Below are 27,987 nucleotides of genomic sequence, written 5' to 3' on the forward strand. Positions count from 1 at the left end.
TATTTTGCTGTTCCATATAAATTTTAGGATTCTTTGTTCTATTTCTTTGAAAAATGTCATTCGGATTCTGATTGGGATTGCATTCAGTCTATAGATATTTTTAGGTAAAATGGACATTTTAACTACGTTTATTCTTCCAATCCATGAGCATGGAAGATCTTTCATTTCTTTATGTCTTCTTCAATTTATTTCAATAATGTCTTATAGATTTCTCTTATAGGTTAAATTTGGTACTAGGTGTTTTATTCTTTATATCCAATTGTAAATGAGATTATATTCTTGATTTATTTTTCTGCTAGTTCTTTGTTAGTGTCTAGAAATGCAACTGAATTTTGTACGTTGATTTTGTATCCTGCGGCTTTAATGTATTTGTTAATTATTTCTAATAGGGTTTTGGTGAATTATTCAGGGTTTTCTACATATATAATCATGTCATCCACAAATAGTGAGAGTTTTACTTCTTTCCAATTTGCATCTCTTTTATTTCATTTTCTTGCCTACTTGCTCTGGCTAAAAGTTCAAGTGCTATGTTGAATAAGAGTGGCGAGAGTGGGAATCCTTGTCTTGTTCCCATTCTTAGAGATAGCTTCCAATTTTTCACTTTTGAGTATAGTGTTGGCTGTGGGTTTACCATATATGGCCATTATTATCTTAAGGTACTTTCCTTCTATATCTATTTTATTTAGGGTTTTTTATCATAAATGGATGTTGAATCTTGTCAAATGCTTTCTCTGCATCTACTGAGACGATCATGTGATTTTTATTCTTCATTTTGTTAATGTGTGTAACACATTGAATCAGTTGTGGATGTTGAAAATTCTCTACATCCCTGGAATAAATCCCACTTGATCATGGTGTATGGTCCTTTTAATGTACTTTTGTATTCAATTTTCTAATATTTTGTTGAGGTTTTCTGCATCTATGTTCACAAGTTATATTGGCATGTAATTTTCCTTTTTAGTGTTGTCCATGTCCGGTTTTGGTATCAGGTTAATGTTGACCTCATAGAATGATTTAGGAAGCATTCTGTCTGCTTCAATTTTTTGGAAGTGTTTGAGAAGCATAGGCATTAAATCTTCTTTGAATGTTTGGTAGGTAGAATTCAGAGAAGCTGTCTGGTCTTGGAGTTTTGTTTTTTGGGAGGTTTTTGAATATTTTTTCAATCTCTTGTGTAAAGGTCTATTCAGAGTCTCTGCTTCTTTTTGATTCAGTTTTGGGAGGTTGTATCATTCTAAGAGTTTATCAATTTCATTTAGATTATCAAATTTCTTGGCATACAAGTTTTCATAATATTCTCTTATAATCTTTTGTATTTCCCTGGTATCCATTTTAATTTCTCCTCTTTCATTTCTGATTTTATTTATTTGAGCCTTTTCTCTTTTTTTCTTAGTGAGTCTGGCTAAGGATTTGTCAGTTTTGTTTACCTTTCAAAGAACAAAACTTTCAACTTAGTTTCATTGACCCTATTGTTTTTGTTTGTTTGTTTTTGTTTGTTTGTTTTAGTCCCTATTTCATTTATTTCCCCTCTGATTTTTATTGTGTCCTTCCATCTACTGACTTTGGGTTTTGTTGTTCTTTTTCTAGGTCTTTTAGATATAGGGTAAGATTGCTTATTTGAGAATTTTCTTGTTTGTTGATGTAGACCTGTATTGCTATAAATTTCCCTCATAGTATCACTTTTGCCATGTCCCATAGTTTTGGCATGTTATGTTTTCATTTTCATTTGGCTCCAGGTATTTTTTGATTTCTCCTTTGATTTTCTCATTGATCCAATAGTTGTTCAGTAGCATGTTGCTTAGTCTCCACGTATTTGTGACTTTTCCACCTTTCTCCTTGTAGTTAATTTCTAGTTTCATACCATTGTCATTAAAAAAGATGCTTGATATGATTTCAATCTTCTTAAATTTATTGTTTTGCTTTGTGTCTCAACATATGAGAATGTCTATCTTTGAGAATGTTGCCTGTGCACTTGAGAAGAATGTGTATTCTGCAATTTTTGGATGGAACATTCTTTTAAGTCCATTTGGTCTAGTGTTTCATTTAAGGCCACTGTTTCCTTGTTGACTTGCTGTCTGGATGATCTATCCATTGATGTAAGTGCTGTGTTAAAGTCTCCTACTATTATTGTGTTGCTGTCAATTTCTCCCTTTAGATCTGTTAATAATTGCTTTATATACTTTGGTGCTCCTTTGTTAAGTGTGTATTTAATAATAAGTGTATGTATTCTTGTTGGAATGTCCCTTTTATCATTATATAATGCTCCTTTTTGTCTCTTGTTTTCTTTTTTGGCTTGAAGTCTATTTTGTCTGATATAAATATGGCTACAGCCACTTTTTTTTGGTTGCCATTTGCTAGGAGTATCATCTTCCATCCTTTCACTCTGTGCATATGTTTGTCTTTAGAGTTGAGGTGGGTCTCCTGGAGGGAGCATATTGTTGAGATTTTGTTTTTAATCCATCTAGCCACTCTGTGTCTTTTGATTGATTAATTCAATCCATTTACATTTAGAGTGATTTTGATATATGAAGGCTTAATACTGCCATTTTATCTTTCATTTCCTGGTTTTTCTACACTTCTATTATTTTTCCCTGTATTTCTCTCTGCCATCTCAGTTTGGTGGTTTCCTGTGATGTTTTTCTCACTTTTCTCTCTATTTCTCATTTGTGACTCTGCTCTGATATTTTGTTTGGTGGTTACTGTCAGATTTGTATAAAAGATCTCATAGATTAGATAGTCCTTTTTCTGACAGTCTCTTACCTCCATTAGCCTGTACAGAGTGTATCGTTTTCCTCTTCCCCTTCTATGTTTTTGTTGTCACAAATAATTCTTTTTTGTGTCATGAGTTTGTGACCAAATTGAAGTTGTTATAGTTATTTTTGATGCTTTCTTTCCCTTTATCTTTTATGTTATGATTGTTTACTAACCTATTCTGATATAGAGCTGCAACTTTCTGATTCTGTCTGTCTATTTATCTCCTTGCTCAAAGATTTGTAAACCTTTCTCTTTTTGTTTCAGGTAGGAGGGATCTTTTCAACATTTCTTGGAATACAGATCTAGTGGGGACAAACTCCCTCAGCTTTTATTTGTCTTGGAAAGCTTTTATTTCTCCTTCATATGTGAAGGATAACTTTCTTGGATAGAGTATTCTTGACTGATAGTTCTTATATTTCAATATTTTGAATATATCATTCCACTCTCTCCTAGCCTGTAGAGTTTCTTCTCAGATATCTGCTTTTAGCCTGATGGGGGTTCCCTTGTATGATATTTTCTTCTCCCTGGCCACCCATGACTTTGTCATTGACTTTGACAGTTTTAATATAATGTGCTTTGGAGAAGGTCTTTTGCATTGAGATAATTAAGAGTTCTATTAGCTTCATGTATTTATATCCAGTTCCTTCCCCCCACTTTTGAGTTCTTGGATCTTGTTTCTTTGCATAAGTTCTCTGCTCCTTTCTCCCTCTATTAGCCTTCTGGGATACCTATTATCCTTATGTTGCTTTTACTAATTGAGTTGGATATTTATCATAGAATTTCTTCATTTTAAAAAAAAATCTTAGTTCTGTCTCTTCCTCCAGCTGAATCATTTCCTGATTTCTATGTTTGAGCTCAGTAATTCTCTCTTCCATATGGTCTACTCTATTTTCAATGTTTTCTACTTTATTTTTCATCTCATTAATTGTGTCCTTCACCTCCAGATTTTCTGTTTTTATTTAGATTTTCATTCTCTTTGGTGAAATACTCCTTCTGTTCATTATTTTTATTCCTGAGTCCACTTACCTCTTTCTGAGTTTTCTTGTAACTCATTGAGTTTCTTCATGACAGCTATTTTTAATTTTCTGTCAGTTAGAATGAAGTCTTCTGTGACTTCAAGTTTGTTTTCTGAAGAGTTATCATTTTCTTTCTGTTCTGCCATGCTACTTTAGTTCTTGATTGTACTTGATGAGTTTATCCTCTACTGACACATTTGTGGTTGTAAAGTCTTTTCTTATTTGGGTAACGCTTTGGTTACTTTGGCTCTGAACTACTTCTGGTTGTATTTGAGAGACTGATATTTCCACCCTCCACTCCCTGTGCCAGCCATCATTGTGCTGTTTGTGCCTCTGAGATTGCTGTGGCCTTGCTTCTTATGATGTTGCTGCAGTCTCAGGTGTCACCACTGGGGTCACCAATCTGCAAGCACTTCTGCTGCTTTGGGCTCACTTAGGTCTTGCATTCCCTCACTGGCTCCCCACAGGCTTGGGTGCTGCTGCCCTGTGCACCACTTGCACTGTTGCTTCTGGGTTATCTGGGGTTGCTGGCAGAACCACTGCCAGAGTTGCTGGGTTCATGGGTGTCCCTGTCACTGCCAGGGGCCAGGGGTCTTGTATGAAGTCCCTGCTGCTGGTAAAGTGTTGGAGGTGCCACTACTGGGGACTGAGTCACAGGTTCTGCTGTGGCTCCTGAAGCCTCAGGTTACAGGTGTCACCTGCCAGTGCAGGGGCTAAGCCCTGAGTGCTGGTCCTACAACAACCGGTTGTTGGCTCATGCTGGTGTGCTTTTTGAAATCTTAGGTCAGGGCACCCACCCCTGCTGGAGATGTCCCTGTTTTGGATGCTGTCCCCATTGCTGGAAAGACTGGTGCCACTAGGAGCCTGGGTCACTGGCTGTTTTGTGTCCTGAATCCTCAGAATGTGTACCATTTCTGCCACCACTGGTATGGGGGGGCAGGTGCTAAGATGTGAGTGCCATTCTTGATCTTGCAAACTCTGGTCACAAGTGCACACACTGGTGTGAGGATCCACGTTTTGGATCACCACCACTGAGGATCCACGTTTTGGATCACCACCACTGTATGCCAGTGTGAGGATCTAAGTTTTCGATTGCCACTGCTGGGGGCGGGGGGGGCCTGTTCCCCTAGTTCCACTGCCTGCTGGAGGTCCAGTCCACCCACCTTCAGATGTATAAATGCACAGATCTCTCAGGCATTCTGTTGTGCTATGCAGGAAGTCCTTTGTTGGTCAATGAATGTCCAACTTGTTGTAAATTAGAGGGGAGAGACAAAGGGAATAGCTCACTCCATCATGATGCTGACATCACAATCCCCTGGCCTGGAGTTTTTATTTTTGTAGTGTTCTTGTTTTACTTTAGTTTCAGGGTAATGCTGGCTTCATAAAATGAGTTTGAGAGTGTTACTTCCTCATCAATATTTTGGAAGAGATTGAATAGGATGATGTTAATTCTCCCTTAAATATTTGGTGGAATTCATCGGTGAAATCATATGGTCCTGGACATTTGTGTGTTGGGAGGTCTGTGATTTCTGATTCAATCTCCTTACTTGTTATTAATCTGATCATATTTTCTATTTCTTCATGATTAACCTTGGTAGTTGTATGTTTCTAGGAATTTATCCATTTCTTCTAGGTTATCTAATTTGTTATCATATAACTGTTCATAGTAGTCTTTTATTATTCTATGTATTTCTGTGATATCAGTTCTAATGCCTTTTCTTTCATTTTTGATTTTGCCTTATCTCTTTTTAGTGTAGCTAAAAGTTTGTCAGTTTTGTTTTCAAAAGCAGCTCTTAGTGTCACTGAACTTTTCTATTGTTTTCTGGCCTGAATTTTATATTTGCCGTCTGATCTTTGTTATTTCCTTCCTTCTGCTAACTTTGGACTTAGTTCATTGTTATTTTTCTAGTCCCTTGAGGTATAAAGTTAGGTTTTTTTAATTTTCAATCTTTCTATTAATATATGCATTTATCACATAGATTTCTAAGATCTTCTTTTACAGAATCCCATATGTTTTAGTGTATTGTGTTTCTATTTTCATTTGTTTTGAGATTTTTTTTATTTCTCTTTTGATTTTTTATCGGCCTATTTGTTGTTCAGGAGTGTGTTTAATTTCCATATGTTTGTAAACTTTCCAGTTTTCCTCACTTATTGATTTCTGGTTTCATACACTATGGTTAGAAGAGGCACGTGGTATGATTTCAGTCTTTTTACATTTCCTAATATTTGCTTTGTGACGTATCATATGATCTACGTTGGATGTTTTGTGTGTATTTGAGAAGAACGTGTATTCTGCTGGTGTGGGATGGAATGTTATTTCTTTCTCTGTTACGTCCATTTGGACTAAAGTGTGGTTAGAGTCCCATATTTCTTTTTTGATTTTATGTTTGGATGATCTATTCATTGTTGAAAGTGGAGTATTAAAGACCACTACTATAATTGTAATGTCAATTTCTTCCTTCAGATTTTCTAGTATTTGCTTAATATATTTGGTGCTCCATTGTTGAGTTAATATATATTTATGACTGTTATATCTTCTTAATCAATTGATCCTCTTATCTTTATATAATAACCTTTGTCTCTTTTTACCATTTTTGGTTTAGTATATTTTGTCTGTGGTTTCCACTTGCACGGAATATCTTTTTTCATTCATTCACTTTGAACCTATATGTGTTATTAAATTTCAAGTGGTCTACTGTATATATTTGCTTGTGATTTTTATCCACCCATCTATTTTATCTTTTGATTGGAGAATTCAGTCCATTTACATTTAGAGTAACTATTGGTAAATAACGACACACACTGCCATCCTTTCTTCCTCTTTTGCTGTCTTCTTTGTGAACTGATGATACTCTTTAGTGGTATGTTTTGATTCCCTTCTCCTTATCTTTTGGAAAACTCCTGTAGGTTTTTACCTTATGGTTACCATGAGGCTTATATGCTACATCATATATCTATATCAATATCTGATCTATATCTATATATATCAGACGATGCATACAAAATCTGTACCCTTTCACTCCCTCCTTTCATGTTTTTGATTTCACAATTTATATCTTTTTATATGTGCATCCTTTAACAAATTGTTTTAGCTGTTATTTTTAATATTTTTGTCCTTTAACCTTTATACCAGAGTTAAGGTGTCCCATAAGTCTGTTAGGTTTTCTTCAGTCTTTTTCATTCATTTTGTTTTTGATACTCTAACCCCTTTAGCATTGCTATATGGGTAGTCTAGTGGTGGTGAACTTCCTCATCTTTTGTATTTGCAGGAAGTGTTTATTTTTCTTTCATTTTTGAAGTACTATTTTGCCAGATAGTTTAATTTTTTTTTGGCAGTTTCTTTTTTTCATTCAGCACTTTAAATATATCATCCCACTCCCTTATGCCACCCTCGTTTCTGCCTAGAAATCCATTGATAACCTTATGTAAGCTCTGTTGCATGTCACGTGTCACTTTTCTCTTTCTGCTTTCAAAATTTTCTCTTTATCTCTGACTGTTCATAATTTGATTATAATGTGTCTCATTGTGGACTGCTTTGCATTCTTCTTTCTTGACACTCATTGGGCTCTTGAATCTTGATGTTCATTTCCTTCATCAGATTTGAGATGTTTTGGGTCTTTATTTCTCAAATAAACTTTCTGCTCCATTTCTCTCTCTCCTTCTGACTCTCACCTATATGTATAAAATTTCCACTTGATGGTGTCCCATAAGTTCCTTAATCTTTCTCCACTCTTTTATTCTTTTTTCATTTCACTTCTCAATTGCATAATTTTAAATTACCTGCTTTCTACTTCACTGATTTTTTTCTTCTGCTTGTTGAGGTCTTCTGGTAAGCATTCTAGTGAATTTTTCAATTCAGTTGTATACTTCAACTCCTAAATTTCTGTTTGCTTGTTTTTTATATACAGTCATGAACTGCATAATCATGTTTTGGTCAATGATGGACCACATATACAGCAATGGTCACAAAAGATAATAATGAAGCTCAAAAATTCTTATCACCTAGTGATGTTGTAGCCATCATAATGTTATAGTGAAATGGATTACTCATGTTTGTGGTGATGCTTGTGTAAACAAACCTACTGAACTGCCAGTCATATAAAAGTACAGCACATACAAATATGCACAGTACATAATACTTGAAAATAATAATAAATGACTGTTACTGATTTATGTATTTACTATACTATACTTTTTATCATTATTTTAGAGTGTACTCTTTCTACTTATTAAAAAAATACTGTAAAACAATATGCCATGTTACACATGCAGTAGCCTCGTACATCTCGTGTTTACTCTTACTTTGCATCTCTTAATTGCATTATATTTTCTTGTGCTTGGTTTAATCTCATGTTGTTTTGTTCATCATGGCCCTCTAAGTGTATAAAATCGACTTCTAAATTGTCAATAAGAGGCTACATCGAGTGATTGATATGGAAACAAAATTAAAAGTGATTAAGGACTATAAATATGGAAAATCAGTGATGGTTAGAACTCATCAGTCAGGCATGTCCCATCCCACCATAGCTAAAATCTTGAAGAACAAGAACAAAGTGATGAAAGCTGTTAAAGGATCTGCTTCATTGAAGGCAATGAGACTAACAAAAATTTGATAATGGCCTATATCAGACATGGAGAAACTCCTAATATCCTGGATTGAAGACCAGACACAGGAGCGTATCCTTCTCAGTGCCATGACAATCACAGCCAAAGCAAAAAGACTGTTTCCAATATTAAAAGAAAAGACTGGACCTAAAGACAATGTTGAATTTACTGCTAGCTCTAAGTAGTTTAAACAATTCAAGAATCATTATTCATTGCATAACATGAAAGTGAGTGGTGAGTCTGCAACTGCTGATGTGAAGGCAGCTGAAGAATTTTTGGAAAGTCTAGATAAGCTGATTGTGGAGGAAAATTACTTGCCAGAACAAATATTCAATATGGACAAAAATTTCTTATTCTAGAAATGGATGCCTGAAAGGACTTTCATTCATATGGAGGCCAAGTCAATGCTAGGTACCAAGGTTTTTAAAGACAAGATAATAGTCTTACTTGGGGATAATGTTGCAGGCTACAAATTGAAACCCTTTGCGATCTGGCACAGTGAGAACCCTAGGGCCTTCAAACATATCAATAAGCACACACTGCTAGTGTACTACAGGAGAAATAAGAAATAATGGGTGTGATTCAAAGTCAAGATGGCGCCGTAAGGAGACTGACCTCGCCTCCTGCAATGGACACAGTCAATTTACAACTACTCGTGGAAAGATTACCCCTGAGACACAGCCGAAAACTGGATCAGAGAAACTCCTGCAACAAACGAAAGTCCTAATTGAGGTGCAAAAGGCAGAGATTCCCTTCGGGAGAGGAAAAATGCCGCCTTCACAAGCTTCAGTGCCTCACAGCCGCCCAGGAGCAGACCAAAGGTATGCAGCCCTCCGTGAAGGGGCGGGGCCCTGAGCCGGGGAGTGCCCCTGCTGTGGGCATTTTGTGGACCCAGCACAATCAAGTTGAGTGGCATAATATCTGGCTTTGCCTGCTACTAAAACATTGGGGAGAACCCCCAGAAAACCTGGTTCACAAAGAAATTAAAACCGGCTCTTAAAGGGCCCATGTGCAAACTCACCCGTTTCAGAAAGCAACCTAAAGTCACCAGAAAGAAAGGTACACAGTGCTTTGGTGAAGGGAGACTCACCTGATAGGCCCTGAGTGCACCTCGGTGAGGGGTGAGACCTTTCCAGGGACTTGGACATTGGCGGCGGCCATTGTTGTGGCCAGGTGTGGGTGTGCTGGCACAGACGCCATTGGAGTTCTCCCTGGGAACTGCTAGCCCAGGTCTGCCCCAGCCACTAGAGTACCGATTTAATCCAGCTCAGCCAGGGCAGGCAGCCCACCCTGGAGACTGGCCCCACCCAACAACAAGCCCTCAGGCAACTTGTGGGCCTGAATAGATTGGTGACTGGATTCTCTGCAGCCTGGCAACTCAGCCAACTTCAGTGGGGCAAGGGGTGCACAAAGAGCGGGTGGAGACTGTAGGGTGGCAGTGGGTGTGTGAGGCTCCTGCTGTGGAGAGACTGGGTCCACTTCGGGAGGTCGGGGCGCAGACATGGGGCAAGACTGTGTTGACTGTGTGTGTGGACCTGTGGGCGGTAGGGCTTCTCAGCCGCAGAAGACTTGTGCTTCTCAAAGACCCACATGGGGGTTTGCCCCACCTTCCAAAGCCTGAAACAATTGGGTGCTCCCATGCCTGAGGCCAGCCGCACCCAGCTGCAATCCTCAGAGAGCTGACAAGAGACCTAAAGGCTGGAGGCTTATAGCAACTGTAAGCCCCTGAGCCTAACAACCTGCCACACAGGGGGCCTACTCGCTTGAAAGAAATACTGCAACACAAATGTGGTATTAGAACTTGCAGCCAATGGTGCTGGGGCTCCCCACACCTGATAAAGAGACTGAAGGGCCCACAACAATTACAAGCAGCTGAGCATTACAACAGCTGGCCAGGAGCATAACTCAGCCTCCCTGGGAGCCTACAGGGAGAGCAAACAGGCCACAACAGAGGGACACATGTAGCCCACATAGGGGTCACCTCTGGAATATTGAGAACTGAGGGAAGCACACTGCAGGCCTCCTAAGGCATCACTTACATAAGGTCACCTATCCAAGAGCAAGAGACATAAGTGACCTACCTAATACATAGACACAAACACAGGGAAAGAGGCAAAATGAGGAGGCAAAGGAATACGTTCCAAGTAAGAGAACAGGACAAAACCTGAGAAAAGGAACTAAGTGAAACAGAAATGAGCAATCCACCTGACAGAGAGTTCAAACAAAGAGTGTCAAGGATGCTCACTGATCTGGGGAGAAGAATAGATGAACTCAGTGAGAATGTCAACAAAGAAATGGAAGAGAGAAAAAAGAACCAATCAGAAATGAAGAATACAATACTGGAAATGAAAAATTCACTAGAGGGACTCAAAAGCAGAGTAGAGGATACAGAAGAACGGATCTGTGAGCTGGACGAAAGACTAGAAGAAATTACCCAAGCTGAACAGGTAAAAGAGAAAAGAATTACAAAGAGTGAGGACAGTCTAAGGGACCTCTGGGACAACATCAGCGCACTAACATCCATATTATAGGTGTCCCAGAGGAGAAGAGTGAGATAAAGGGGCAGAAAATCTATTTCAAGGAATAATAGATGAAAACTTCCCTAACCTAAGGAAGGAAACAGACATCCAGGTACAGGAAGCACAGAGAGCCCAAAACAAGATAAATCCAAAGAGGCCCACAACAAGACACATCATAATCAAAATGTCTAGAAGTAAAGATAAAGAGAGAATCCTAAAAGCTGCGAGAGAAAGACAAGTTACATACAAAGGAAACCCCATAAGGCTATCAGGTGACTTCTCAGCAGAAACCTTACAGTCTACAAGAGAGTGGGACGATATATTTAAATGCTAAAAGGAAAAAACTTACAGCCAAGAATACTCTACCCAGCAAGGTTATAATTAAAAATGGAAGGAGAGATCAAAAATTTCCTAGACAAGCAAAAATTAAAGGAGTTTGTCACCAAGAAACCAGTGCTACAAGAAATGTTAAACGGACTGATTTAAGGGGAAAAGAGAAGACCACATATAGGAAAAATTATCTATTTCCATGATAAGAGGGTAATGGATACAAACGCACAAAAAAGAGGTTAGATATGATACCAAAAACATAAAATGAGGTAGGAGAAGAGTTAAAGAGTAGAGCTTTCAGACAGAGGTCGAACTAAACAGACCATCAATTGTGTATAAAGGAGAAAGGAACAGAGAAGGACTAATAAAACACTGAGAAAAAAAAGTTAAAAAATGGCAGTAAGTACATACTTATCAATAGCTACTTTAAACGTCAAGGGACTAAATGCTCCAATTAAAAGGCATAGGGTGGCTGATTGGATAAAACAACAAGACCCATATATATGCTGCATACAAGAGACACACTTCAGACCTAAAGACACTCACAAACTGAAAGTGAAGGGATGGAAAAAGATACTTCACGCAAATGGCAATGAAAAGAAAGCTGGGGTAGCAGTACTTATATCAGACAAAATAGACTTTAAAACAAAAACTGTAAAAAGACACAAAGAAGGGCATTACATAATGATCAAGGGAACAACCCAACAAGAGAATATAACACTTGTAAATATCTACGCACCCAATGTAGGGGCACTTAAATATATAAAGCAATTATTAACAGACATAAAAAGAGAAATAGATAGTAACACAATAATAGTAGGGGACTTTAACACTCCACTTACACCAACGGATAGATCATCCAAACAGAAGATCAATAAGGAAACATTGGCCTTAAATGACACACTAGAACAGATGGACCTAGTAGATATATACAGAGCATTCCATCCAAAAACCGAAGAATACACGTTCTTTTCAAATGCACATGGAACATTCTCCAGGATTGATCACATATTAGGCTACAAAACAAGTCTCCATAAATTTAAGAAGGCTGAAATAATTCCAAGCATCTTTTCTGACCATAACGGTATGAAACTAGAAATCAACTATAGGAAGAATCTCAGAAAAGCCACAAATACGTGGAGATTAAACAAAATGCTACTGAACAACAGCTGGGTCAACTAAGAAATCAAAGAAGAAATGAAAAAATACCTGGAAACAAATGAAAATGAAAATACGACATGCCAGAATTTATGGGATACAGCCAAAGCGGTTCTAAAAGGGAAGTTTATAGCAATACAGGCCTATCTCAACAAACAAGAAAAATCTCAAATAAACAATCTAACAATGCACCTAAAGGAACTGGAAAAAGAAAAACAAAGCCCAAAATCAGTAGAAGAAGGGAAATAATAAAAAGCAGAGCAAAAATAAATGAAATAGAGACTAAAAAAATAGAAAAACTTAATAAAACGAAGAGCTGGTTCTTTGAAAAGATCAACAAAACTGACAAACCTTTACCTAGACTCACCAAGAAAAAAAGGGAGAAGGCATAAATAAGTACAATCAGAAATGAAAGAGGAGAAATTACAACAGACACCTCAGAAATACAAAAGATTATAAGAGAATACTATGAAAAGCTATATGCCAACCAATTCGACAATCTGGAAGAAATGGATAAATTCTTAGAATCATACAACCTTCCAAAACTGGATCAAGAAGAAGTAGAGAATTTGAATAGACCAATCACCAGTAAGGAGATCAATACAGTTATCAGAAACCTCCCCAAAAATAAAAGTCCAGGACCAGACGGCTTCCCTGGTGAATTCTACCAAACATTCAAAGAAGACTTTATACCTATCCTTCTCAAACTCTTCCAAAAAATTGAGGAGGGGGGGAAGCTCCCTAACTCATTCTACGAAACTGACATTACCCTGATACCAAAACCAGACAATGACAACACAAAAAAAGAAAATTACAGGCCAATATCACTGAGAATATCGATGCAAAAATCCTCAACAAAATACTAGCAAATCGCATACAACAATACGTTAAAAAGATTATAGACCATGATCAAGTGGGATTTATTCCAGGTATGCAGGGATGGTTCAACATTTGCAAATCAATCAACGTGATACACTACATTAATAAAATGAAGAATAAAAATCACATGATTATCTCAATAGATGCAGAGAAAGCATTTGACAAGATACAGCATCTATTTATGATAAAAACTCTGAATAAAATGGGGATAGAAGGAAAGTACCTCAACATAATAAAGGCCATATATGACAAACCCACAGCTAATATCATCCTCAATGGTGAAAAACTGAAAGCCATCCCTCTAAGAACAGGAACCAGACAAGGATGCCCACTGTCACCACTCCTATTTAACATAGTACTGGAAGTCCTAGCCAGAGCAATCAGGCAAGAGAAAGAAATAAAAGGGATCCAAATTGGAAAGGAAGAAGTGAAACTGTCACTATTTGCAGATGACATGATTTTATATATAGAAAACCCTAAAGAATCCACCAGAAAACTTTTAGAAGTAATAAACGAAATGGTAAAGTTGCAGGATACAAAATCAACATACAAAAATCAGTTGCATTTCTATACACTAACAACGAAGTAGCAGAAAGAGAAGTTAAGAATACACTCCCATTTACAATTGCAACAAAAAGAATAAAATACCTAGGAATAAACTTAACCAAAGAGGTGAAAGATCTGTACACCGAAAACTATAAAACGTTGCTGAAAGAAATTGAAGAAGGCACAAAGTAATGGAAAGATATTCCATGCTCTTGGATTGGAAGAATTAACACAGTTAAGATGTCCATACTTCCTAAAGCCATCTATAGATTCAATGCAATCCCTATCAAAGTTCCAACAACACTCTTCACAGAAATAGAACAATGAATCCTAAAATTTATATGGAACAACAAAAGACCCCAAATAGCTAAAGGAATCCTGAGAAAAAAGAACAAAGCTGGAGGTATCACACTCCCTGATTTCAAAATATACTACAAAGCTATAGTAACCAAAACTGCATGGTACTGGCACAAAAACAGACACACAGATCAATGGAATAGAATCGAAAGCCCAGAAATAAACCCACACATCTATGGACAGCTAATCTTTGACAAAGGAGCCAAGAACAAACAATGGAAAAAAGAAAGTCTCTTCAACAAATGGTGTTGGGAAAACTGGATAGCCACATGCAAAAAAATGAAAGTAGACTCGTACCTTACACCATACACAAAAATTAACTCCAAATGGATTAAAGACTTGAATGTAAGACTTGAAACTATGAAACTTCTAGAGGAAAACATAGGCAGTACACTCTTCCACATCGGTCTTAGCAACATATTTTCAAGCACCATGTCTGACCAGGCAAGAGAAACAATAGAAAAAATAAACAAATGGGACTACATCAAACTAAAAAGCTTCTGCACAGCAAAGGAAACCATCGACAAAATGAAAAGACAACCTAACAATTGGGAGAAGATATCTGCAAACCATACATCTGATAATGGGTTAATCTCTAAAATATATAAAGAACTCATGCATCTCAACAAAAAAACTACCAACCCAATTAAAAAATGGGCAAAAGACCTGAACAGACATTTCTCCAAAGAAGATATACAGATGGCTAACAGACACATGAAAAGATGTTCAAAATCATTAACTATCAGGGAAATGCAAATCAAAACTACAATGAGATATCACCTCACGCCCGTCAGAATGGCTATAAGTAACAAGACAGGAAACAACATGTGTTGGAGAGGATGTGGAGAGAAGGGAACTCTCATACATTGCTGGTGGGAGTGCAAACTGGTGCAGCCACTATGGAAAACAGTATGGAGATTCCTCAAAAAATCAAGGATAGAACTACCTTATGATCCAGCTATTCCACTGCTGGGTATTTATCCAAAGAACTTGAAAACACTAATGCGTAAAGATACATGCACCCCTGTGTTCATTGCAGCGTTATTCACAATAGCCAAGACTTGGAAGCAACCTAAGTGCCCATCAATGGACGAATGGATAAAGAAGATGTGGTATATATACACAATGGAATACTACTCAGCCATAAGAAACGATGAAATCCAGCCATTTGTGACAACATGGATGGACATTGAGGGTATAATGCAAAGTGAAATAAGTCTGAGGGAGAAGGTCAAACAACACATTCTTAAACAACAAATGGTCAGTGAAGAAATCACAAATGATGAAGATAATAAAAATAATAAAAAGTTTTCACATATTGAGGTATATGGGGAAGTCATTCTGGTTTAACCCTGATTTGGCCTAAAACTTGTTTTTTCCAGAACAGCCTGACTTATAGCCCTCCAAACATGCATCGTACATCTGCTTCAAGTACTTTCCCAAAGCAAAGAATGCACTCTTTAAAGATAGGAATGAATGTCTCCCTTTCTCTGACGGCAATACAAGTACTTCTTTGAAGATAAGCTTTTCTTCCCAGAGAACCAAGTCAAATTGACCTGCTGTGTATATGCTAAACTGCAGCAAAGTAGCTCCTTGTGACTTTGGGGAAAAAAATGTATTCCTGTCATGCTTGATGCACGTTCTTTGTTCTGAAACAGTATATAACTACGCTGTAAACCACGCTTCTCCAGAGTGCGTTCTTCTCTAGCGAAGATAGCACTGCCAGGCTCATCCTCAGCATTGGCTCAATAAATATCACTCTATCTTTCTTATCCATAGATTGGTTATTGATTGTTAGTGTAACATAGAATAAATTTTAAAATATATTAAGACAAATGGAAATGTATACACAACGTACCAAAACTTAGGGGATACAGTGAAAGCAGTGCTAATAGGGAAGTTTACAGTTCTAAATGAGTATATTAAAAAAGATGTACCTCATATCAACGACCTAACTTTACACTACAAGAAACTAGAAAAAGAACAAACAAAACCCACAGCTAGCAGATGGGAGGAAATAATAAAGAATTAGAGCAGAGGTAAATGAAATAGAAAATTAAAAAAATTAATGAAAATATGAGTCAGTTTTTTGAAAAGATCAACAATTTGATATAGCCTTAGGTAAAATAAGAGAAAAATAGAAAAATCTCAAATAACTGAACTTAGAAATGAAAGAGGGGACATTAACCTGGTGCCATAGACATAAAAAAAGATTATAAGAGAATACTATGAACAAGTGTCTGGCAACAATTGGATAACTTAGATGAAACGGATACATTTCTAGAAACACATCTTACCAAGACTGAATAATTAAGAAACAGAAAATCTAAACAAATCAGTAATGAGTTAGGAGATTGAATTAGTAATCAAAATCCTCTCAACAAAGCTAAGCCCAGGGCTAGAAGGCTTCACTGGAGAATTCTAACGAACATTTAAAGAAGAATTAACACCAATCTTCCTGATAACTCTTTAAAAAACTGAGAAGGAGGGAACACTTACAAGTTCATCCTGTGAAGCCAGCATTAGTCTAATATCAAAGTTAGAAAAATAAAAACAAAACTACAATTTTATAGACAAAATTCCTGATAAGTTATATTGCAAATTTCTTCAACAAAATACTAGTAAACCAATTTCAACAACACATTAAAAGAATTATACACCATTACCGATAGGGGTTTATTCTTGGAATGCAAGAATGGTTTAACATTCAAAAATCAATGCAAGTACCACATTAACAGGATAAAGGATAATAAAACACTAGATCATCATCTATTAAAACAGATGCTGAAGAGGCATCTGACATATCCTTTCATAATAAAGATGCTCAACAAACTAGGAATCAAAGGAAACTACCTCAACATAATTAAAACAATTTATGAAAAGCCCACAGCTAGCATCATACTCAAGTGAAAGACTGAAAGCTTTTCTTCTAAAATGAAGGACAAGGAAAGGATGCCCACTCTCACTACTTTTACTCAACAAAGTATGGGATTCCTAGCCAAAGCAATTAGGCAAGACAAGAAAAAGACATCCAAATAAAAAAAGAAGAAGTAAAAATATCCCTTCATAGCTAACATGATCTTATATGTAGAAAACACTAAAGAAGCCCCCACCCCCCCCAAAAAAACCTGCTGGAATCAATAAACCAATTCAGCAAAGTTAAGGACACAAAATCAACATACAAAAATTAGGTGCATTTCTATACAAAAATATTGAGAATCCAAAAAGTATATTAAGAAAACAATTCTATAGTTTAAAAAAGAATAAAATACTTAGGAATAAACCTAACCAAGGAGGTGAAAGACTCATACGATGAAACTACAAAACATGGATGAAAGAAATTTAAAAAGACAAATAAAGGGAAATACATCCCATGTTCATGGATGGGCACACAATATTCTTAAGATGTTCCTACTATCCAAAGCAATCTACAGATTCAATCAATCCGTATCAAAATACCAATGGCATTTGTTGTAGTAATAGAAAATAATCATCATTGGGCCAGCCCCGTGGCTTAGCGGTTAAGTGCCCGTGCTCCGCTGCTGGCGGCCCAGGTTCGGATCCCGGGCACGCACCGAGGCACCGCTTCTCCAGCCACGCTGAGGCCACGTCCCACATACAGCAACTAGAAGGATGTGCAACTACGACATACAACTGTCTACTGGGGCTTTTGGGAAAAAGAAATAAATAATATTATTAAAAAAAAAAAAGAAAAGAATCATCATAAAATTCATATGGAATCTCAAGCGATCCAGTATAGCCAAACGAACTTTAAAAAAGAACAACTTTGGAGGACTCACATGTTCTGGTTTCAAAACTTTTTACAAAGGTACAGTAATAAAAAAATGTGGCACTGGCACATTTAGATGAAATAGATGAATGGAATACAATGGACAACTAGGAAAAACATCCTTGTCACTGTGGTTAAATAATCTTTGACAAGTGTGCCAAGACTACTCAGAGAGGAAAGAACAGTCTCCTTGTCAACCTTCAAAAACAGAAACCAGTTTAAGAGGCAAAGCATTTATTTGGGATCGAAGAATTGCAATTCCAGTAGCACAGATTCAAGTAGAAGCCCAAATAGTGTCCCAATTACAGGGTGAAAGACGAGAGTTTTTACAGGGAAAGGAAAGGGGCAATTACATGAAAAGAAGAGAAAAAACAATCTTCTATAGGTGTTAATAAACTAGGTTATTCTTTAACTATACACGGCTGGTTACCGATTCTATCTTCAGAAAGAGAGTCCATAATCATCCTGACCTTTGTGGTCAGGATGTCTGCTTTCCTGTTAGCTTTACAAACAGTTGTTTGGAAGACAATATTGGTTTTGGCTAAGTCCAAAGATCTGGCCTAGTTCAAACAGTCCAAAGGTTCAAGGAGTAAGACATGCAGGCAGTTCCTCTGAAATGGCTGCCAGAGCTCTATTTAAAAATGGCTCCACTTATGTTAACTTTTCACATCTTCAACAATGGTGTTGGAAAAATCAGATATCCCCTGATTTTTGGACCCTTAACTTATACCATACACAGAAATTAACTCAAAAGAGATTAAAAACATAAATTTAAGACCTAAAAATATAAAACTGCTAAAAGAAAACAGGAAAATCTTTATGGCATCGGACTTGCCAATGATATCTCGGGTATGACATCAAAACACAGGCAATACAAGCAAAAATAAATGGGATTTTGTCAAAGTTACAAACTTTTATTTATCAAAGGACACAATCAACACAGTGAAAAGGCAACCTACAGAATGGAAGGGGATATTTGCAAATTATATATCTAAATAGGGATTAATATCTAGAATATATAAGGAACAAGTACAATTCAACAAAAAAAAAAAATTTTTAAATAAGCAGGAAAGAGGATTTTAGATGGCAGCGTAGGAAGATCCTGAACTCACCTCCTCCCACGGACACAGCAAATTTAGAACTATAGGGACCTGAAAACTGGATGAACAGAGCCTCCACAACAAAGAATAAAAGGATAAAATCAAGAGCGACAGGAGAAGCAGAAAAATGGTCTAGCTGAGGAAAAAACCACCCCCAACCACAGCCACCCACAAGCAGGAGGGATCTCAACTCTTCTCTGAGCAAGGGATTGCGAGCTCCACATCAGGAAACCCAACCCTCAGATCTCCACAAGAGAGACAGCCCCCAAAACACCTGACTTTAAAAACCAAAGGGCATTAGATCCAGGAAACTATAAACTGTAGAACCGTAGGGAATGGAAAACCCGCTCTTTAAAGGGCTCGCGCAGACTCACTGGACCCAGAAACCAGCGCAAAAACACTAGTTGGAAAAGCGCAAAGAACACAGGTAAAAGAGACCCATTTACTAACGTTAAAGCTTCTGCCAGAGACGCAGGAACCAGTTGGGACTCTCCCCTGGACTGAGACACCGGCAGGAGACATTGGTGCAATCCCACAACTCCTTGCTAACGCGGCGCTGCCGGGCGCCATTTTGGAATTCTCCCCCTAACCTGCGAGCACTAGTGGGCGCAGCGGCTGAGAGCCCCGCCCGGCACCCTAACAACCCCGCCCAGCAACGCGCCACAGCGGCCACGGACGCGCCCAGAGGCGGCAGGGGCCGGCCCCGCCCACCAGTGCGCCGCAGCGGCCGCGCGCACGCCTCGCAGTCCGACAGGGGCGCCCCGCCCACCAGTGCGCCGCAGCGGCCGCGCGCACGCTTCGCAGTTCGTCAGGGGGCGCCCCGCCCGCCGCGTTCAGCAGCAGCAAGTGCCTTGGCAGCCCTGCTGTGTCTTGCAGTGGGTCTAGGGGCAGCCCTGCGTGTAAAAACATAAATAGAAACCTGTTTTCTCTTTCAATTGTGTCCACCAAATATCTTTGGAATGCCTGTTTTGCACAAGCAAATGAGACACAAATATTCCCTGCGCTAGGGGTGTGTGCAATCAAAACCTTAGTCAGGTAGGAAGTCTGTTGTTAGTGCCATCCAGTGGATTCCGACTCCCAGTGACCCTGTGTACAGCAGAGCGGAACCCAGCCCATCTTTTTCCGGTCTTTTTTCTTTGCCATCCTCTCTCTCACCTTCCGGCACTGTATCAGACAATGCTCCCCTGCTATTCCTAGGGTTTTCATGGCCAGTTTTTTTGGAAGTGGGTGGCCAGGTCCTTCCTAGTCTGTCTTAGTCTGAAAGCTCTGATGAAACCTGTCAGTCGTTAGTAACCCTGCCGGTATTTGAAATTCCTGTGGCAGAGCTTTCAGCGTCACAGCAACACGCCCCGGTCACAGTACAAGACATGGTGATGTGGTTCCCTGACCAGGAAGTGAACCCCGGGCAGCAGCAGTGAGAGCGCCGAATCTTGACCACTACACCAAAAAGGTAGGAAGTAAGGATTATTAAGAAAGTGTAATACAGAGCTAGGAGGGCTCAGAGGTAGGAGAAATCACTTTTGGCCCACGGGAGTCAGAAAGGCTACTGGAGACAGTGACGGTCATGAACTGAGGGGGACCTGAGAGGACAGAGCATTCCTGATGTGGAGAATGGTACCAGCAGAGGCTTGAAGGTGACCAAGCTGAGGGGGCCTGGGCACAGGTGCAGTCCTTCTTACGTGAAAGCACAGATCCTGCCCCGGGAGTACTGACAAATGAAACAGGGAGTGAAAACTGAAGTCTCCTTGTGGAAAACAGGGTGACACTTACTTTAATTATGTATGCCATGGGAGCCATGGGATGTTGTAGGGCAAGAGAAGGACATCACTGGATCTGTGCTTGGAGATGATTGACTTAGCAGTGTGTAGTATGGCTTGGAATAGGTCAGGTAGGAAACTATTGGTTTAGCCCAAGAGACGTAATGAGAAATTCAGCCAGAGCTGTGAAGTTAATGCGCAAAGAAGCATATGTTTTTTTTTTTTTATAATTTTATTTATTTTTTTTCCCCCCAAAGCCCCAGTAGATAGTTGTATGTCATAGTTGCACATCCTTCTGGTTGCTGTATGTGGGACGCAGCCTCAGCATGGCCAGAGAAGTGGTGCGTCGGTGCGCGCCCAGGATCCGAACCCGGGCGCAGCGGATCGCGCGCACCCAACCGCTAAGCCACGGGGCTGGCCCAAGAAGCATATGGTTTTAGGAGATTTTGTGGACCTAGAGGACTTGGCAACTGAAGGGACCAAAGAGAGTATAGAGGAAAAAAAAAATTCCAAAGGTTTGGGTCTGGGTGTTTTGGAGCATGGTTGATGCATTTGCAAAAATAGAGGACTCAGGAGGAGACCTGGGATGAGGTTGGGGAGGATAATAAATTTGTTTTTGAACAAGCTGTGTTTGAATTGCTGGCAGTACATGCAGCTGGAGATGGATATTTAAGAGTGTTTAAGGGTGGAAGACAAACATATACAAAATGGACAGGAAGAGGAAAAGGAGCATGAGCAGGCAGATATGAGGCAGTCGGGGACTCCTGTGGGGTAGAGGAGCCGAGGTGGACCAGGGGCCTGGGTGTCAGTAGTGTCACAGCTTCTGCAGAGGCGGAGGAGGCTGAGATCTTGGATTTAGCAATTAGGAAAACACTGGTCACTTTTCTAAGAAGTGTTTTAGTGGAAAAGTCAGAAGATTGCCCACAGTCTGCAATCTCTTCATCCTATGGCCTTTCCCAGAGCACTGGGCCAGGAGCCAGAGATCATGGTTTCTAGTTCTGGCTCTGCCACCACCTGAGTAATTTTGGGCAAGTCATGTATGTCTGGACTGGCATAGGAAAACACATCCCATAATAAAACCAAAAGAACCCTTTTATTCCTAGCAACTGCTAATAGGTCAGCTAGTTCCATGGGACATACTTTGGAAAATGCTGATATAGAACCAGAATTTGAGAGTTCTAAAGAACCAAAAAATCTTATCCAATTCCTTCATTTGACAAATGAAGAAACTAATACTCAAATTCTAATTCAATAAACATTGATTTCAAATATATTATATTGATGGTGCCCAAAAAATAACCCTATAAAACAGTTTTGCTTAACCCATTTTGGAGATTTGAAAACAGGCTCTAAGAAGTTAAAGGACTTGGGCCGGGCCCTGTGGCTTAGCGGTTAAGTGTGCGCGCTCCGCTACTGGTGGCCCGGGTTCGGATCCCAGGCGCGCACCGATGCACCGATTCTCCGGCCACGCTGAGGCCACGTCCCACATACAGCAACTAGAAGGATGTGCAACTATGACATACAATTATCTACTGGGGCTTTGGGGGGGAAAAAAAAAAGGAGGAGGATTGGCAATAGATGTTAGCTCAGAGCCGGTCTTCCTCAGCAAAAAGAGGAGGATTAGCGTGGATGTTAGCTCAGGGCTGATCTTGCTCACAAAAAAAAAAAAGAAGTTAAAGGACTTGCCTCGGATCACAGAGCAGCAAGTGGTGGGGTAAGATTTGAACCCAAACCTCCTGAGTCAGGGCTTCTCTCTCACACATTCTGCTGCTTCCCTGGTTGTCAACACTGAATGCATTTAAACTGGTTGAATGGAACATTAGTAACTTCAAATATTTTCCCTTTCTTAGAAGAAATGTATTCCAAAAGTCAAGTGTAATTTGTACTGCATTACATATTCATATTACTATTAGCTTATAAAAAGTGGGAGAGTACACAGCCAACAGATTCCAAAGTTACATTTTAAAAAACAGCAGACCATTGGACTACATGGAAGCTCATTACGTTCAACTCTGAACAGCAGGAAGAAGTACCCATGATGCCTGAATATATGTGGCGCATTAAAAAATATTTTTAGCTAATCCCTCGATTGCTTACTCTTTCCTCTTACTGCTTTTTTCCTTTGTGTTGACCAATTCCATTTTCTTCACTGCTGGCTGCCTAACCCTGACCACACCCTCCTTAACAGAGGTGTACAGTTGCGTTTACAAGCAGGAATCTACTGCTCTAGAGGTGAGACAGCCTCTTAGGGATTATTCTTTGATTCAATAAATAATCTCCTATCTACCTTGACAAATAAAAATAGACAAACTTACTTATTTAGGAAATAACCTTGTAAAAAAACCAAGATGATTTTATAAAAATTTGAGGAAAAGAATGAGTCCAATAGACCCTGTTGAATGTTGCTCCACTAGCTATTTTAGACTTACTTTCAGTTCTATTTGGTGTCATAAATAATAGAAACTTAGTTTACTCTGATATTAAGCTCACTGAAATTCTCCACATGATAGAAAGCAGCAGCTAAGACTGTATCAGTGGCTCTGACCACTGGGACAGGGGTCTGGATTCAGAATCTGGTTCTTTCTCTTGTTACCTGTGTTAACCTCTCTGAGCTTCAGTTTGTCTACTCTTAAACAATAATAGTACAGTAGTCCCCCCTTATCCACGCTTTTGCTCCGCAGTTTCAGTTACCTGCCATCTGAAAATATTAAATAGAAAATTCCAGAAGTAAACAATTCATACGTTTTAAATTGTGCGCCATTCTGAGTAGCGTGGTGGAATCTGGCCATCCTGCTCCATCCTGCCCCGGTCGTGAATCACCCCTTTGTCCACTGTATCCACGCTGAATACGCTACTTGCATGTTAGTCACTTAGCCATCTTGGTTATCAGATTGACTGTCGTGGTATCGCAGTGCTTGTGTCCAAGTCACCCTTATTTTACTTAATAATGGCCCCACAGCACAGGAGTAGTGATGCTGGCACTTCGGATATGCCAAAGAGAAGCCACAAAGTGGTTCCTTTAAATGAAAAAGTGAAAGTTCTTGAGTAAATGGAAGGGGAAAAAGTCCTATGCAACTGTCTGGGGGAAGAGCATTCCAAGCAGAGGGAACATAAAGCTCTGGGCAGGAAGGCCTGGCACAGTGGAGAACACCGGGAAGGCCAAGGTGGCCAGACTAGAATGAGGGTGGCGGCAGAGATCAGCCATTGAAAGGGCCTTGGCTTTTACTCTGACTGCATTGGGAAACAGTGCAGGGTTCTGAATACGGGTGTGGCAGGATTTGAGAAAGAAAGAGAGGGAGGGGCACCTTCTTCTCTCCCACCAATCACTGCCCCAAATAGAAAACCTCTGCTAATTGTGTCTGCCCAGAAATAGCGGAAGAACCGAGTGGAGCTGTAGGAGACTGTAGCAGCCCGGAGCACCTGAGGTGGATAAGGGGCCGTGAAGGGACAGAGGCAGGATGGTCTTAGTCACTGGAAGTTTGGTTTTCAGAGACTTTGCTGAATTTTATATAGCTCTTAGGCTTGTGAAAATCAAACCTTTTCCTTTACAAGCTCGTATGTCAGGAGTGTTCTGTGTCCTTGGCAAAGGCTGACCTGCTTTATTGTGATGAGTAGATTATTGGAATCGATAAAAGCCCTTCCTGCTTCCTTACAGTGCACTGCGATCTTTGAAATAAGAAGTTAGATTTTTTCCTTACCTAAAAAGCCCCAAAATGTTAAATACCTTGAATGGGATTGCAAGTGGCGGTTGTGTTCTGGTGCATCGCTGGGACAGTCATGCTGCATAATACAGATACAGAAACTTTTCTTCCCTGGAAAACCCAACTTTTATCATCATGACGGCTTTCTGACTACTGTTTTTCTTAACCACAGATAATCTCCTTTTCCTTATGGTAAAGACGGCATCTGACTGATGAGCAGGGTGGCGAGGCCGCCGAGTGAGGCAGTGGTGCAGACCTGGGAAACAGAGGAGGATGACATGGCAGAAGGCGATTTAGGGTATGGCCACGGAAGAAGGCCCGGCGGTGTTTATGAAGTGCAAGCTTCACATTTATTTACATCTAGGAAAAGATCAGATGGAAAGAACTTTAGCCCTCCCCCATTTATGAGAAATGGGGAAGAAAAAAGTGGTGCCATTGTTCAGTATTCCCAGCATAAGAGCTTGCAAGATACATCTCCTGAAGGGTCCAGAATTTCCCCTTACAGACGACAAAGCAGCACCGGTAAGAAAGCCTAGCGTCCTCTCCTCCTCCTTCTCCCCTGTGAATTTTATCAACGCTGTCACCCTGTCAACACCCAAAAGCGGGTCACCATAGTGGATTTTAGAAATTTATATTTATTCATTTCTTAGGATTGGTGATAGTACAAAAGTAATTGATGTTTCTATTTCCAAGTATTGTAAAATTGCAAAGTACAGTAGTTATATGCTGCATTAATACCTATTTGTTAGTGATATCAGTAAATGACTGCCTACCTTGGTTTTTTTGTGATGTAGTGGTATGCTTCATTTATCCTTTTTTTTTTCTTATTCCACAAATATTATTGGGTACCTATCAGGTCTCCAGGACAGTTGTAGGCTCTGAGAATAACATCAGGGAACAAAATAGTCAGAGGCCCTAATGTCATGGAGTTCACATTCTAGAAAAAGAGACAGAAGATAAACCTACAAAATCAACAGCTATATAATATCAGTCAGTGGTCAGTGAAGGGATAGTGAGTGATTGGAGGGCCAGGGTGCTGCTATTTCAGGCAAGGGTCAGAGGAGACTTCTCTAAGGAGGTGACATTTGAGCACCGGAATGAATTGATGCCCAAGCCAGGTGCTTATCTGAGGAAGGAGTGTTCTGGACAGAACACATATGCTTCCATTTATTTTAGGGATATCATGAAATTCTCAAAAATTATCAAAACAAAATTAATATTAATTTATTATATCCAAAAATAAATTATGCCTTAAATTAAGGAAAGAAGAAAATTCAGCATCGTATTGTGATAGAATGTTACAAGTCCAAAATGATTGGGGACCCAAGGGTAAGTCCATGTCTGCACTGTGGCACCGCTCTTGTGTGGCTGAATCTTTTGTAATCCACGTTGTAAAACTTCCCCCTCCAAAGTGGAACGAACACAGATTAGAACAACACAAAATAATTTTAAAAACATGGTTTCAGATTTACAAAAAACATGCTGCAGCTGGAGATCTAGCCCCATCTTTCAAAATCCTTCTTGAAATTAGGATGGGATTATTTATATATTTTTCTTCAAATTCCTTCTCATGCATAGATGATGGATACTGTTTTGCAAGCAAGATGTTGAAAACTGGACATGATGCTAAGATGCCTTTGTAAAAACATGAGGAAACCACTGGGATATAAACAGGATGTAATAGTAATAGTATGAGCTCCTATTTTGTTGGGTTATGGACTTTTGTCTTTTTATCAAAATTGATATGATTCTAGGTAAGAATATTGTATTAGTTTCCTATTACTAGTAGGTAATTTCCAAATTACCAGAAATTTAATGGTTCAAAACAACACAAATTTATTATCTTACAGTTCTGTAGGTCAAAAGTCCAAATCAGGTTTCACTGGGCTGAAATAAGGTGTGGGCAGGGCTACATTCCTTCTGGGAGACTCTAGAGGAGAATCCATTCCCTTGCCTTTTCCAGCTTCTCGAGGCCGCCTGCATTCCCTGGCCTGTGGTCCCTTTCCTCCATCTTCAAAGCCAGCAATAGCTGGTTGAGTCTTGCTCATGCTGCATCTCTGACACTGACTCTCCTGCCTCCCTCTTTCACTTATAAAGACTCTTGTGAGTACATTGGGCCCATCTGGGTAATCTAGGATAATCTCCTATCTCCAAGCACTTAATTTAATCCCACCTGCAAAGTCCCTTTTGCCATATATTCCCAGATTCTGGGGATTAGGATGTGGACATCTTTGGGGGCCATTATTCTGCTTACTACAGGTATTAACAGAACAAAACCTATCATTGCCAGCCCAATGTCAGCTTTGTGCCTCCTTGGAAACCTGTATCAGCAGAGTGAAAACATGATTTAGGTTTTGCCTTCAGTACTGTCGTGTTGATGAAAGAATAGCAAAGAAAAAAGTTTTTTGAGAAATTTTTAATGTCCTTCAAAATATTCTTTCTAAAATTTTTTTCTTCCTTTTATTTCATCTTATCCTCTTGTTATAATTTACCACTTTAATGTTTTTCCATTGCCGGTGAGACTGAAAGGAAAACGAAGCTCCTGGGAAGCTCAGTTTCATGTCTCAATTGATCACATTAAGGAGAGAATAATTGAAGTTACAGGAGACTTCTAGTCACTCTTCTTGGAAAGAAATTAAATTCAGGTTATTTCTTAGATATTCATTTCACTATATTGATCAAACTTAAGCCAAACACCGAAATTTATTTATTTCACTCACCAACATTCATGTTTTTTAATATTGTGTTTGGATGTAGTAATTAACCAATTTATTAACAACATTTTTATTTTAGGGTCCTTTTTTTAGAGTCTTTTTATTCAAAAGTATGTGTCTTTTCATTTGTGAAATGTTTTAAGGTACCTATTTTTATCATTATTTGGTTTATTATGATTATTTCCTCTTTGCAATTTAGGAGAAATCTGTACTTGATATTTTGTAAACGAATTTACTGTATTTAACTAGTTAAAGAAAATATTCAATTTTTTTTTTCCTAATAGGTTCTAATTCAGAATTGTCAAATGTAGAATTAAAGCAACGTCTTCAGGAAACTTTAGAGGTAGGTACTCTGGCTAATAGAAAAATTCTCATGTGAATAAAGTCCACTGATAGATATTTTATGTAATGCTAAAATTGTCTGAAAGGCAAATATTGGCTTTCCAGATATTCCTGACGAGCCACAATCTGAAGTTCATACCTTTCGACTGGCCTCCTCTGCTTCTTATCCTCCTCATCTCTCAGAAAAGCTATTTATTTCTCCTTTTGCCCCTAATCTTCTACTACTTCTCTAATCTCCCCCTGGAGAAAACAGTTCATCACTTCCTTCCATCTGTCTTCCCTGTATGTGCGGCTGGAAATAACCTGACTTAAAAATTTCACCTCCTTGAATTTAGAAGAGCAGAATGTATCCTCGGTGGCCTGAGGGGCCGTCCAGCCTGCTGGGAGGAGGAGTTTCTGTGAGGGGTGCCTATCCTTAGGGA

General features: G+C 39.1%; 3 protein-coding genes across 6 annotated transcripts in view; 1 reads left to right on the plus strand and 2 right to left on the minus strand.

Annotated features, from left to right (window-relative positions):
* Window positions 1–19,645, minus strand: part of LOC131419114 (Golgi-associated RAB2 interactor protein 4-like) — a 101,953-nt gene extending 82,308 nt beyond the window's left edge. For both annotated transcript variants that reach the window (XR_009223145.1, XM_058563918.1), the window contains exon 1: window positions 19,502–19,645. The gene's annotated coding sequence lies outside the window, so the exon portion shown is untranslated. The remainder of the gene's footprint in view (window positions 1–19,501) is intronic.
* A 436-nt stretch (window positions 19,646–20,081) lies between these two features.
* CCDC125 (coiled-coil domain containing 125) overlaps window positions 20,082–27,987 on the plus strand; it is a 28,012-nt gene continuing 20,106 nt past the window's right edge. Inside the window, exons 1-3 of one of the 3 annotated variants that reach the window (XM_058563920.1) lie at window positions 20,082–20,501; window positions 24,708–25,031; window positions 27,508–27,566. In XM_058563920.1, coding sequence (XP_058419903.1) covers window positions 24,722–25,031; window positions 27,508–27,566 — 369 coding nt within the window. In that variant the 5' untranslated portion in view covers window positions 20,082–20,501; window positions 24,708–24,721. Of the gene's footprint in view, window positions 20,502–24,681; window positions 25,032–27,507; window positions 27,567–27,987 lie in introns of all 3 variants that reach the window. The other 2 variants (XM_058563919.1, XM_058563921.1) reach the window with 2 other exon arrangements.
* Window positions 25,714–27,987, minus strand: part of CDK7 (cyclin dependent kinase 7) — a 62,032-nt gene continuing 59,758 nt past the window's right edge. The window contains exon 12 of the mRNA XM_058563922.1: window positions 25,714–25,913. Coding sequence (XP_058419905.1) covers window positions 25,729–25,913 — 185 coding nt within the window. The 3' untranslated portion in view covers window positions 25,714–25,728. The remainder of the gene's footprint in view (window positions 25,914–27,987) is intronic.

Source organism: Diceros bicornis, chromosome 20 (assembly GCF_020826845.1).
Source record: "Diceros bicornis minor isolate mBicDic1 chromosome 20, mDicBic1.mat.cur, whole genome shotgun sequence".
Taxonomy (NCBI): domain Eukaryota; kingdom Metazoa; phylum Chordata; class Mammalia; order Perissodactyla; family Rhinocerotidae; genus Diceros; species Diceros bicornis.